The 12,944-nt window shown below is 39.3% G+C and overlaps 1 protein-coding gene across 7 annotated transcripts in view; it reads left to right on the top strand.

Moving 5' to 3' along the window:
• Positions 1-11,300, top strand: part of Pou2f1 (POU class 2 homeobox 1) — a 138,622-nt gene extending 127,322 nt beyond the window's left edge. For 6 of the 7 annotated variants that reach the window (XM_050158342.1, XM_050158337.1, XM_050158340.1 and 3 more), the window contains 2 exons: positions 1,953-2,041; positions 3,921-11,300. In XM_050158342.1, the coding sequence (XP_050014299.1) occupies positions 1,953-2,041; positions 3,921-4,231 (400 nt within the window). In that variant the 3' untranslated portion in view covers positions 4,232-11,300. The remainder of the gene's footprint in view (positions 1-1,952; positions 2,042-3,920) is intronic. The other variant, XR_007594639.1, reaches the window with a different exon arrangement.
• Positions 11,301-12,944: the final 1,644 nt, after the last annotated feature.

Raw genomic sequence — 12,944 nt, 5'->3', positions numbered from 1 at the left:
CCATACTAACTTGGCTGGCTCGATCTTATTCAGATAATCATTGTGTGCGACTGCACTGTCATGTGTAGAGAAAGCATTTTAGAGTAGTACTCCCCAGCTCCAGCTCTTACACCCTGTCTGCCCCAGGAACATCTTCCTCAATACTCCCTGAGTTTTGGTGCTAGGAAGATAGGTTGATGTAGATGTCCTATTTAAGGCTACATACTCAACAGTCACTCAATAATTTGACCAGTTACGAGTCTGCGTTTATCATTGTCCATTACAAAAACAAACTTCTCGGACCCGGGTTAACAGCATCATAGATCTGCGGGTATTTACATAGTTATAAAGTGCAATCCGCTGTAACCATTTAATAAAACAACAACAGCTGGTGTCTGCTGCCATGACCTCTTCATCCATGGGCTTTTGACTAGATTTTCAGTACCAGGCTGTTTCCCTCTATGAATAGGTCACAAGTCAAGTCAGAAATCAGTTGTTTGCCCCTGGAACAGTCATACCACTATTGTACCAATAAATATATTTTGCCTGATTGGTCAGTATTGTAACATACAAGATCTAGCATTGGATAAGACTATTGCTATCTTTTCTCTCCCATTGTTTATATAGCACCTCTTGGCATCGTGAAAGCTAGCCAGCAGAGGAAATTTCCTTGTCAGTTCCAGATTGATGTTTCTATATACTGCAACCTAAGTATATGTGTGTTCAGTAATAGGGTCTTAAAATCTAGTTATGATGGACAACCAAGAGCAGTGGCAATAGCCTATAGTGTTTGTTTTAACTTTTTTTTTTTTTTTTTAAATAAGAGGGCTAGCCTCTGGAGCCTCACAGACCAATAACTTGTAGGGAAGGATCCCATGGATGGCACTGAGATTTTTGTTTAATAACTTGTGTCTTCTGGGAACAACATTGGTTTTTGTTTGAGTTTTGGTTTGGTTTGGTTTGGTTTGGTTTGGTTTGGTTTGGTTTGGTTTTCAATTCAGGCTTTCTCTGTGTAATAACCCTTGCTATTCTGGAACTCACTCTGTAGACCAGGCTGACCTCAAACTCACAGAGATCCACCTGCCTCTGCCTCCTGAGTACTGGGATTAAAGAAAGGTGTGTGCCATCACTGCCTGGCTTTCTGTTATTTGTTTATCATGTGTTTTAATTAGCTTACACACAGGGGGTTTCCACAAGGCTTTTCATAAATCCTTAGTTTTTGTTGACCCATCTTCCCTCTCTGTCACCATTCCTCACCCCATCTCTGCTCAAACATTTAATCCGCATATTTCCCTCCTCTTCTTTTCATACCACACATCTGTCTCCTACCCTATTAAGGCCTCTTGTCTCCCCATCTCATGGACCCTTTCAGGCTTTCTAACCTATGGTTACTCCAAGTTAAACATAAGCTAAAGATTCAAAGCTAGGAATCACATATGAAAGAGAGCATGCAGCCTTTGTCATGCTGGGCCCGGGATATTCACTTAATGTTTTCCAGTTCTCTCCATTTACCTACAAGTTTCACTTTTCTTTACAGCTGAATAAAATTTCATTGTATATTTGTACCAGTTTTATTATCCATTCATCAGTTTATGTTAATTTCATTTATTCCTTAGCTATTGTGAATAGAGAAGCAATGAGTGTAGTGTGGTAATTTTATATTTTTATTGTTGAATAAGGATTATCCTTTCCAGTTTTTTTCTAAAAAAAAATTAATGAAGTAATTCAAAGAAAAGTCAGAATGACTAAAAGTTTTATATTTTATGCCTATCATAATCTTGTTTATACAAGTAAATATCAAGCAGTAACTTGTAACCATTTGAAAGTATACAGAAAGTAACAAAGATACCCATATTTTTCCTAAGCTGAAGTTTTCTTTATTATCATTATTATTTTATTATCAATTTGGTATGTTGTCAAAATAACAGGTATGTGTGCGTGGCAGTAGAGTGACTCCTCTTTTGCACTTGCAGAGGTGCCTTACTCAGTCTCAATCCGGGAACTCTGGGCGGGGCTCTGAGCCCAGCCCTGATGAGCAACAGTACACTGGCTACTATTCAAGGTCAGTAGCGTTTTTTTTTCTTGCTTCTTGCACCTGAGTGTGTGTGTGTGTGTGTGTGTGTGTGTCTGTCTGTCTGTCTGTCTGTCTGTCTGTCTGTGTTGGAGGCTATCTGCCTTGCTAGAGATTAAGGTAAGGAGAGAGTTGAATGCTGATTAAGTTGTTCCTGAAGATCAAGATGTCCTGTAAAAAAAAGTTTTGTAGAAGAATGTACAGGTGAGTTTGTAAGAACAACAAACATTACATAATTTGATTTATTCCAAGAAATTTGCACTTTTCTATGAATAGAAAGATAGATTTCCTCCTGATGTTAACCTATCTCAAGGCAAGCTTCTTCAAGTAAAACTCCTCAGTTCTATCCCCACCTGTAGCCATTGGAATGGTAGCGTACATCCCACAGATCTCCAGGATATTTTTCACCCTTGTTAAATTTTCCCCCCTGTATATTCCCATCAGTGTAGGACATATGTTCTTGGATTATAAATACTTTTTCCAAGTTCTTTTTGGGTCCATGTCAGCCTTTTCTCATTGTTACTTAAGGTGATGCTTATTCATACAGTGAAGGATGTACTTTGCCTTGTTCAGGATCTAAGTTTTATACCTAAAGATGTTTATTTGGGGAAAATTCGTTTTTGGACTGAAAGAGTTTTTGGGTTTGTTTGGGTTTTTTTTTCTTAAAATACTTTATAATTAAATAAGAATTATTGGGATCAAAAACAAGCTGGCAGGTCCTGGCACGTTTCAGTGAGTGATATGTCTAACCATATACTTACTGTAGGCAATGTTAAACTACAGATAGAAATCAAATTGTGGCCTGCATTGCCCTGCTGGTTTGTTGGATTCTATTTGACCGACTTGTGTCCGGACTGATGGTTAGATGGATGTGTAGTGTTTTCATTGTGCAGCAATATCCTTTAGAATATTTGGGATGAGTCCTGCATAGGGCATATCTCTGGCTTACAGTTTATGCCTTTCCTAAGGCATGAGTGTCTGTAGAGCATTCTCCAGAAAGACGTACAGTCACTTTATGACCCTGAGCCTTGAGTCCAGGACACGTCTGTCAGTCTGCACCAGGGCTCCAGGTTGTATATTGTATGTATACTCATTTTCAAAATCAGGGATTCCTTTCAACTAGAAATAACATTTAGTGATATGTCCTGTGGGGAAGCATCATAGAAAAATTTTGCAGCATTCATTAGCAAATCTTAACCTTAGATCACTCACACATCATTGTGTGTTGTGTCTCCTCCTATAATAAACAGTATTCTTTGCACAGTTCATAAGAGTCAAGTGTTCTGCCTCTAGAAGTATAAAAGCAAAATTTTTAAATTGTGCCTTTTTCTTTATTTAGTAATATATAAATTTTCATGACTAAAGCCTGTGGAAAGATGACTTTCATCTTATACAAATTTTGTCAAATAGTGTTACATAATGGTAGCTGAGTTGTTAAAAGCTAAATGTATTTTTAACACTCAGTCACTTTAACTAGTAGTCTTTTGAATGGAGATAGTTTTAAGTCAGTTTCATTGAAAAAACAGAATTGTTGGATTTTAACAAGTCTTTGTAAGTAAATGACATAAACTTGAGACTTAAAAGATAGAAACATGATTGATTCTTCCCCATTCATTTGTCCTGCTTATACTTATTAAACTGACTTCCAGTTCTTTGGATGCTTCAAAATTATAAATAAACTTGAGTTGATGTCAGTATAGCATTGTAATTTAAGTATAGCATTATAATAACATTATAATTGGAGCATTAGAATTGAGTATATAGTCAGTGAAGAGTATACTCTGCTGCTGAGGAGAGCTTTGCTGATGGGTGGTTTGGCTTCTCCAGGATGAAGTTTAATGTTCTTTCTGTTCTGGGTTCTTGTCTATAGCTCTTGCTTCTAGTGGTTCTCTTCCAATAACGTCACTGGATGCTACTGGGAACCTGGTATTTGCCAATGCAGGAGGAGCCCCCAACATCGTGACTGCCCCTCTGTTCCTGAACCCTCAGAACCTCTCTCTGCTCACCAGCAACCCAGTAAGCTTGGTTTCTGCAGCTGCAGCCTCCACAGGGAACTCTGCACCTACAGCCAGCCTTCATGCCTCCTCCACCTCTGCTGAATCCATCCAGAACTCTCTGTTCACAGTAGCCTCTGCCGGTGGGGCTGCTTCCACCACCACCACTGCCTCCAAGGCACAGTGAGCTGGGTGCAGAGCCGGGCTGCCACAGACCTTTGCCAGTGCAGCATAATGGGCTGCCAGCTGTTAGGAAACAGACAGGTGTGATTGGCTTCCTCCCACCATGTTGTGAAGATGAGGGAGACATGGAGAAAAGAAAAAATACACTTACCAGGAAAAAAAAGAATGGAGACAGAACAACATTTGCCTAATTTTATAAAAAAAGAAAAAAGAAAAAAAAACAATGTCTTTTCAGGATTGCTTCATGGATTAGAGAACTTTCTAACCAAAAATTTAAAAGAAAAAAAAAAACAGAAACAAAAAATCCAAAACAGACAAAAATAAATGAAAGGACTACTTCCCATTTCCAGCAGTCATAATGACAAGCAAAGGTGGGTGACCAGTTCCAGTAGAGGAAGGGGTGTCTTGTGTTTTCTTTCTTTCTTTTTTTTTTTTTTTTTCAAAAAATCATTTTTATAGGTCTGTTGTACAGGCCATTAAGTCATAACAAGGTGTTTATAATCGTATCAATTGTGTTGGGGGTTCCTTTCTTAACTGGTACAATTTAGGCAGGCCTGTATTACTGTATCTCTGTTATTGTTTTTTTATATATATATATATATATATATTGGACATGTTTATCTCTTGCTCCTGGATCCTATTTCAGTGAGCTCCCACACTGTGGGGAGGGAGGGTTTGGGGGTTAAGGGAGAATTGCATTCTTAACTTCCAGGAATGTTCTTGCTGGTTTCTTTATCCTTGATGACTCTTACAGAGGTGCTAGAAAATTATTTTCTTTTGCCACTTATGCAAGAGGCTTGGTGCAGAAGCTGAAGGCAGTGTGTGCACACTCCTGCTCCACACACGCTCCTCCCCATCAGGTGGTGCCTTTGGAGCACTCTTGTGTAGGAAGAATTCCTGCTGAACTGTAGTTCTCACTCACCCCTAATCATTGAGCAACCCCGAGGCCCAAACCCTGTGGTGCAACAGTGCTGCTTTCTGCTACTTTCAGTGGGAACAGCTGTGCCTGTTGCAGGGCAGGTTTTGGTTCCGGAGAGCAAAGACTACTGCAGACACCTGACTTGGTGGTTCTCCTGATTTCTCTCTCTCTCTCTTTTTTTTTTTTTTTAATGCTCCTACTGTTGATGTTTTTTTGTTTGCTTGTGTGTTTTCATTTTATGGAAATTTTCTATCCAAACTTCCTTTAGTCAAGATCAAATTGATTTACTGAAACTGAGAAACAAGCCTTTTTTGTTTTCTTAAAGAAATTCTTTTGGACTGTTTTCTACTAATTAATATCCCAAAAAGGTCAATATATAGAGTCTGAATCTGCCACCTTTTCCTCTAGAGCAGAAGTTCTCAACCTCAGGGCCTCGACCCCGTGGGGGGGGGGGGAGTCAAACAGCTGTTTTACAGGGGTCACTTAAGACTATTTACATATCAGATATTTACATTGCAGTTCATAACAGTAGCAAAATTATAGTTATGAAGTAGCAATGAAAATAGTTTTATGGTTGGTGGGTGACCACAACATGAGAAACTGTATTAAAGGGTCACAGCATTGGGAAGGTTGAGAACCAGTGCTCTAGAGTCACAGACTTCCTGTCCGCTGAGTGGCTCAGAAGCTCCTCCAAGCCTCAGACTTTCCTCAGTTCTTTGACTGACAGAGGCACTTTCCTGACTAGGCAAAGGATCTATAGAACCTCAGAAAAAGGCTGAGCAGGAACTTCACACCCTGTTAGTGTCTCTAGTTTGTTATGTCCCTGCTAGGTAGGTTTGGTGACAATATACATCTCTTATTTGATGTAAAAAAGTGATTTGCTCCTGTAATTGTTTTCAGGGTGTTTCTAGACTACATAAATGAGCCCATTGAAAAGGAAGAGCTTGTGAAAATGGATGAAGATGAATGAGGGTAATTTAGAGATTAAATTTCCCCTTTTGACAATGCCCTATTATTATACTATCTGGACCAGAATTTTCACAGATGACTGGGTCATCGCAGTGAAGTTCATCTAAGTTGCCCTTACTGGAGTTAAGGTCCCCATTGGTGTCTTAAGTGCTTGCTTCGGTTTCTGGTGGTCTGCACTGAGCTGAGGTGACTTTCCTTCTGATAGCTTTGCTTATGCCCATAGGAAACTTGGATTCTGTGCATTTGTCTCTCTGCACTGTTGCTCAGAAAGGCAGTAACACAGACACAAATGTGTATCTTTCTTTGTGATTCAATTAGAGAAAGGTCATATTATTATTAAAGGTCAGAATCATTTTGGTTCCCCTTTAAATTTTTCTTTAGTTCCTTTTATTTCTTGGATATTGAATTTTTACCCCCGAATTTCTCTGACCCTTAACTTTTCCTAAACTTCTTTAAGAATCAATGAACTGCAAGCAGGGAAACTAACAAATGCTCATCCACCTGTTTTGTACGGTATGGGTAGTTTTGTTTTGTTTTGTTCTTTAAACTAAGCTTGAACCAAAGTCAATTTTAGCAAGCTGCTGTACTAATGGACTAGTTATAATGTGCAGTTCAAACACATTGAGGAGATAGATGCTACTGACAATTTCTTATTCATTTTTCTTGATTAATTTTATGTGAAAGTTGCTGCTTGTTTTTATCTTCTATGTTGGTAAATTGTAATATCCTCTGGGCAGACATTGCCATGATTTTTAGGTAGTTTGTTTAGGTCATTGTGTAAATAGAATGGCTGTGTCAGTTAATAATTTCTCTCCTCCCCATCAGTTCTTTCTTTCCTGTGAGTTTAATCTTTATTTTGACTTAACACTCTAACCTTAATCTGTGCACATGATTATAGGGCTGTCAATACTATTTCTCCTCCTAGCAGAGAGACCCTCCCTTGGGAGTGATGAAGTTAGGAGAAAGAATTCAGGGAGAGAAATGCTGATTGCCCACCATACCAGGTCATACGTTATAGCATTAATGCCCAGAATCGCTACCAAAGTAAGTATTGTCTCAAGGGACCTGGCCCAAGGAGTTAAAAAGGACAGAGAAAGGCTGTTTTGTTTAATCCTATATGGTTAAAAGAATCTTTCATAAATAAGATTCCCCTACAGACTTTGATTGGGGGGGGGGGGGGGGGTTTTTTTTTTTGGTTTTTCGAGACAGGGTTTCTCTGTAGCTTTGGAGCCTGTCCTGGAACTAGCTCTTGTAGACCAGGCTGGCATCGAACTCCCAGAGATCCGCCTGTCTATGCCTCCTGAGTGCTGGGATTAAAGGCGTGCGCCACCACCGCCTGGCCAGACTTTGATTTTTAAAGATGATATTAACTTTACATGTCAGTCCAATGGTTTGTCAGTCCCTCCTTTGTCTGTAGTTTCTAGTTGGTTTGAGAAAGAAATGCTGCCTTTTTATGTAGTTCATTTGAGGATAGACATTAAAACCAGCATAAGTGCTGTATTGAGAAGAAAAAAAATCTTTAGAAGAAGATAACTTTAATTTTTCCCTCTCCTTTTTCATATATTCAAAATTAAATTGTAAAATGAAAGGTACTTTGTACATGTATACGTGACACACTACTAACACCTGCTGGTGGGCGTTCAGTTTAGAGCCGCCTTTATCACCACCTCGATATTCTCTAAGTCTCATTTCACAAACACCTTGGCTACTTTTCAATTGATAGCACCTTTTTTTTTAATGATCTCAAATGCTTTTTGAATTGACTGATCTATCTTTTAAGCTAAAGTGTTGCCTTTTATGAGGGAGTCTAGAAACTAAAGGGGTCGTTTGAATAAAAGGCATTTGGTTGAGTTTCTGTATTTCCAGAAGAAACACCAGACAGGTTATTATAGCTCGTTATTTCATTTTTCTCCTCCTCCTGACATTGATGCAGATTTTATTTCAGCCCTGAATATTAGTTAACACATAGTAAGCCAAAGACTAATTTTAAATACATTTTTAAGGATACTCTATTTGCCTGTGATATGATATTTGCCTGGAGAGTAGTGAATGTAATTGTTCAATCTGTTTTGCAATGCAGTTTGGCAGAAACTTTATTTATACCCTGTGTAAATCTGAATGACAACAGAAGGATCTATAAGGCTTCTCACAGGAGCAGTATTACTGTTCTAGGAATCAGTAGAATGCTCTGTTAGCTTGAATGTCTCTGAAATTCTATAGGCAGCTCCTTAGAATGAGGAAACTTATCTGTTGTCAGGAAGGTCATTGCCATCCTGTTTATGTAACTTATTACTCCAAAATAGAACCAAAGGAATCCGGCTTTCATCTTGTGTAGGACCAACCTATTTGTGCTTCATGAGCTTTAATAGAATATTTTTAAAGGGACAATATCAATTAAAAGATTTTGGGTGTGATCATCTTGCCAGTTTGTTCTACATCATCATTTGTTTTAGGAAAAAAGCACAATTATACCTCTTTAATATTATGTCTATCCTTCAATTATTTGGGAAAATTGGAGAAATTATCTCTTTATTATCCAGAAGCACAGGTTTTTGCTTGACAGTATTTCAGTTTAGCTTAAATGATAACATTTAACTTGCTGGAAACGCCAGGTACATTTGTAAATATAGGGATATTATGTTAGAAAAAATGCTTTAGTTTACAGTCTAAGTTCTTAATGTCATCCTCACAAATTTTCCTTGACCAAGAGAAAAATAAGGTCATTGAAATAGGAAGGCAAAGAGACACCTGTTCATGTTTCTCCCAAGATAGGAGAAATGCTGCCCTAGTGTGTAGAAGACAGTTTCCTGCTGGCAACCTGAGTTGGCCCTGGCCCTGAGGAACTCTGACCAATCTACCTGAGCACTTGATAAGACAGAAAGAAGGACCTTAGCAACTCAGCAGGAAAGCTTGTTCAGAAACTTTAAATTGGCTGCTGAAGTTGATGAGTATAAAGTGTACTTAATTGGAACCGAAAACATTCAAGATTACAGTGCTAATGGGAGGGAAATACTAAAAGACCTAAAACCCATAATTATCCAAGTGGGCAGAAATTGATTTAGTAATTCATTCATAACTGTTATGAGTTTACTTTGATTTGTGGGTATGAACAGCATTTACCATGTTATATTGTTCATATAAAGAAATCCCTGGCTATTTTGAAATCATTTTCAGAGACTTGTAAAAATAAGACTCTCTTAATATTATTTTCACTTTTGAGGAGGAAAAATAATTCTTTGCTTGTTTCTCTCAAACTAAGAGCCACTCTAGGCTTATATGATGGCACCCACAGTGTACACACAGGCCTGAGTAGAAAAGCAGAAATGAGTTGCTTTCATTATTAAAGGTTGATGGGATCTCTTTGCCTTCTCCTCATCCATGGAGAGTTAGTGTAATAAAGTTCTACCAGGAGGCAGGGGGGTTCCTTGGAAGTTGGTTTGTGTCTAGAATTTCTTCTAACCGGCATTCCATTCTTAAATTATTTTGACTTTTCTGCTCTTGGCCTTTTCTAAAAGCAGTGAGCTTGTGAATCATGTGTCAGTTCTGTGATCTGGATCTCTTGCCTCTTTTTCCTTCCCTTTTTCTCTTTGAATGGTGGTACCTAATCTGTGAGAATAATGCTTGTGGGTAACAGCTTCTGGCACCTTCATAAAATACCTCAGCATAGCTTAGCATTGTTGCGAACTGGTTTTAGACGTAAAAACCAAATAAGTGAAAGAAAAAATCTTTATAAATAGTGGAAATAATTCTAGCTGTAGTATTTAGTTGAACTAATGTTTATTATGGTTGATAAACATGATTGATGCTGTATGTATTCGGGATCCTGTTTATAGGGTTGGGGGGGTTGGAGTGGGAGAAAGGAGAAATTGATTATGTTAGAAGGAAAATATTGCTCGTATGTGTTTTTCTTTATATCTGTCTTGCCAAAGGAAACTTGATATTCCCTGTGACTGGGTGGGGGTTTGAGGCCTCTGTCATCTGATATGCAGCACAGTGTGCAGAGGCATGCGGGTGACATGTGGGGTGTCCAATAGGTTCAGGGTGCCCAAGGGCAGATTTACAACCCTTCTTGTCTGTGGCTGCCATGCCCCCCCTCACCAGACCTACCAGCCTCTCCTAATGATCCATTACCTCTGTATATAGCTAAAGCCTAGGCAAAGGAAGAGAGTGTGCATGTCCAACTGCACAGATGAAAAGAGACAGATAGAGACATGTGTCCAAGGAGTTTGAAGAGGGATGGAGAGGAGGAGGTAAGTGATATATCTTGATCTAGGAAAATTAAGGTGAAGTGAGTCATCCTCTGTCATGTTAGTGAATGCTGTGCTAGTAGTAGCCCAATATTTTTTTAAACCTTGTTTCTTTTTCTTATTTCAAGGATAATTCTGTCTAGACCAAAACACAAAAGAAAAATCAAGAAGTTTAAAGCTAACCGCACACTTGGCACCTATAGTAAGGTGTGGCATTTCAGGATTGGTTGATGAGATGGAAGAAGTGCGAAACTATGTTAGTTAAGGGAAAAATTAAAAACCTTTCTGCCTCATTCTGGGACAGACTTTCTTGACTCCCTGAGTTCTGATACTAACTATATCTCAAGAACTATTTTTTTTTTTAATAAATGTCCCAGCTCACAGAACTTGAATGGGATTTGATTTTGATGCCAAAGACACTGCTGTACTGTTGCTTATCATTAAGCTTTCCAAATAGTCAAAGGATAGAGAAAATGCTTAAGTTAGTCTCTGTTCTTCCCATTCCTTCACTCCTTCCTCACTTTTGGAAAGATGTCTCATTGGTCATTCTTGCTTCGCAGAGATTGTTTCTTCCTCCCTGCTGCTCTGTGGACACTACTAGAATTGCTCAGCATGGCATTGATATTCTTACCGAGCAAGAAACTTGAGGAGTGCAAAAAAAAAAAAAAAAAAAAAAGCAGTAGAATTTTTATTTCTCTTATCTAATTCTTAAAAATAAAACTAGTCCATCCAACCTGTTAGATAGCAGGTTGTTGGATAACAGTCAATATTTAATTATGAAGAGCAGACTACATGAAAGCCAAATGATGTTCTCTTACTCTCCTGTAGAGCTATTTTGCTCTACAGTGTTTTTAAGATATGGCCTCTGGGAAATTAAGATGTTCATTGTTTAGGAATACTATTGATAAATAAACATAGACATGGAGAGAGAAGGAAAAGACACGTGTTACTAATGGTCCAACAAACGTGATTGGGTTGCTAAACTTCATGAAAGCTTTACTTGTTATTCTGACATTATATAAAAGTAGTGTTAATGTGGTGTGACTTTTCAAAGCATTAGGTAGGTTTATATGGTAATAGAGATATTAAAGTAAGAGCACTTGAAACAAATGCTGTGGGAAAACAATATGCATCATGAACATCATTTCGACTGTGAAAGTGAAGCTCCAGGGTTCAGGGAGGGAAGCCGTTTATGATTCTTCTGCATCCCTGAGTCTGCCCACACTGCACAGGACTCCACCACCCTTGCCACCTTCTGGTTTAAACCCAGGACACTGTCAGAAAATTAAGAACCCCAGACTAATTTACTGGGGAAAGGGAGAAGCTGAGGTCTGCTGTAACATTTTCCCTTGTTTTCTTTACTTGTTCGTCACTGTTTAACGTAACCACAACCTCACAAAAGCAGCTTAGAGCTTCTCTCCTAAATTGCCAGTGGTAGTGATCTCCATCGCTGTATCCCACGGTCTGCAGGCAGACAAGACAGCTGGCTACAGTGCTGTTTCAACAAGGAAGCATCTGCATGGAAGCTCCTTATGTGATCTCGTTAGATAAAAACGGTCAGTGCCCATCCAGCCCTGAGAGTGTCTCAGGTCTGAAAATTAATGACAGAAACAAAATGCACTTTCCCACACTGGTGTGACTGTCTCTCTTAGAAGCACTGTGCTAGGTTGGTTGGGGGCAGTGTGTCTTGGGTTCCATTCCTACATGAGTCTGCAGGAGGCACATGTTTTATAAGGATAAAGTAAATTAGTTAGTGCTAGCCTGGTTAGGTATAAAATTGCAAACATTGTGGGGGTGGCATGTTTGCCAAGACTGTGATAATATTGCAACATTGGCTTTATACGATATAAATGGTAAATGGTGTCTCCTCTAAGACCAGATGGTGAGAGAAAGACTTCCTTCTTCCCACTCCTTACCTCTGCTTCCATGGGAATGTGTGCATTACTCAGTCCACAGGAGGACTCACTGGGGGAGGTACCTCTTCCCAGAGTGGACCTCAGTCATTCCTCTTCTCTGTGGTAGTAGTGAAGGCTAGGTGAGTAAGTGTGGGGTTTTTTGCCCACCAGTTGTCCAGGAGCTGTTGTATACCTCATTTCTAACTTGTGACTAAGTAACTTGCTTTAAGTTCCTCTCGACCCTACAGAGTTGCCAAGTCTGCCCTCCCTCTTCTCAGCAACATTGAACTCTGGCCTATAGCATCATAAGACCTGTCGCCTAGGGTGGGATGAGCCCTGCCCCTAAGCCTCTGAATGTCTCTGTTTTGAAGCTACTACAAACTGAGGGCAAATTGCAATCTCCTGTTTGTTTTGTTGTCAGGGATCATTACAGGTCTCCTATGTTTCCCCCACTACCTTGCCTTCAAAGACTGCCAGCTCTCCTCTCCCCCATCTGCCCCATATTTCCAATTGCTAGACACACACAGCTTCTGTCCTTGGCATTTTCCAAGTGGGGTCACAGCTGACCCTTCCCCTCTGAACATTGGGGTTCTGCTCATTGCCAAGACTTGGTAGAAAGGACACCCAAAGGTTCATTTAAGATGACTGCCGCATACACATTTCTCTTGTTTCCTGTGTGACATGACC

Source organism: Alexandromys fortis, unplaced genomic scaffold (assembly GCF_014885135.2).
Source record: "Alexandromys fortis isolate MF-2015 unplaced genomic scaffold, M_Fortis_MF-2015_v1.1 scaffold_97, whole genome shotgun sequence".
Taxonomy (NCBI): Eukaryota; Metazoa; Chordata; class Mammalia; order Rodentia; family Cricetidae; genus Alexandromys; species Alexandromys fortis.
The sequence above is the reverse complement of the archived record's forward strand: the minus strand, read 5'-3'. Positions and strand labels throughout refer to the sequence as shown.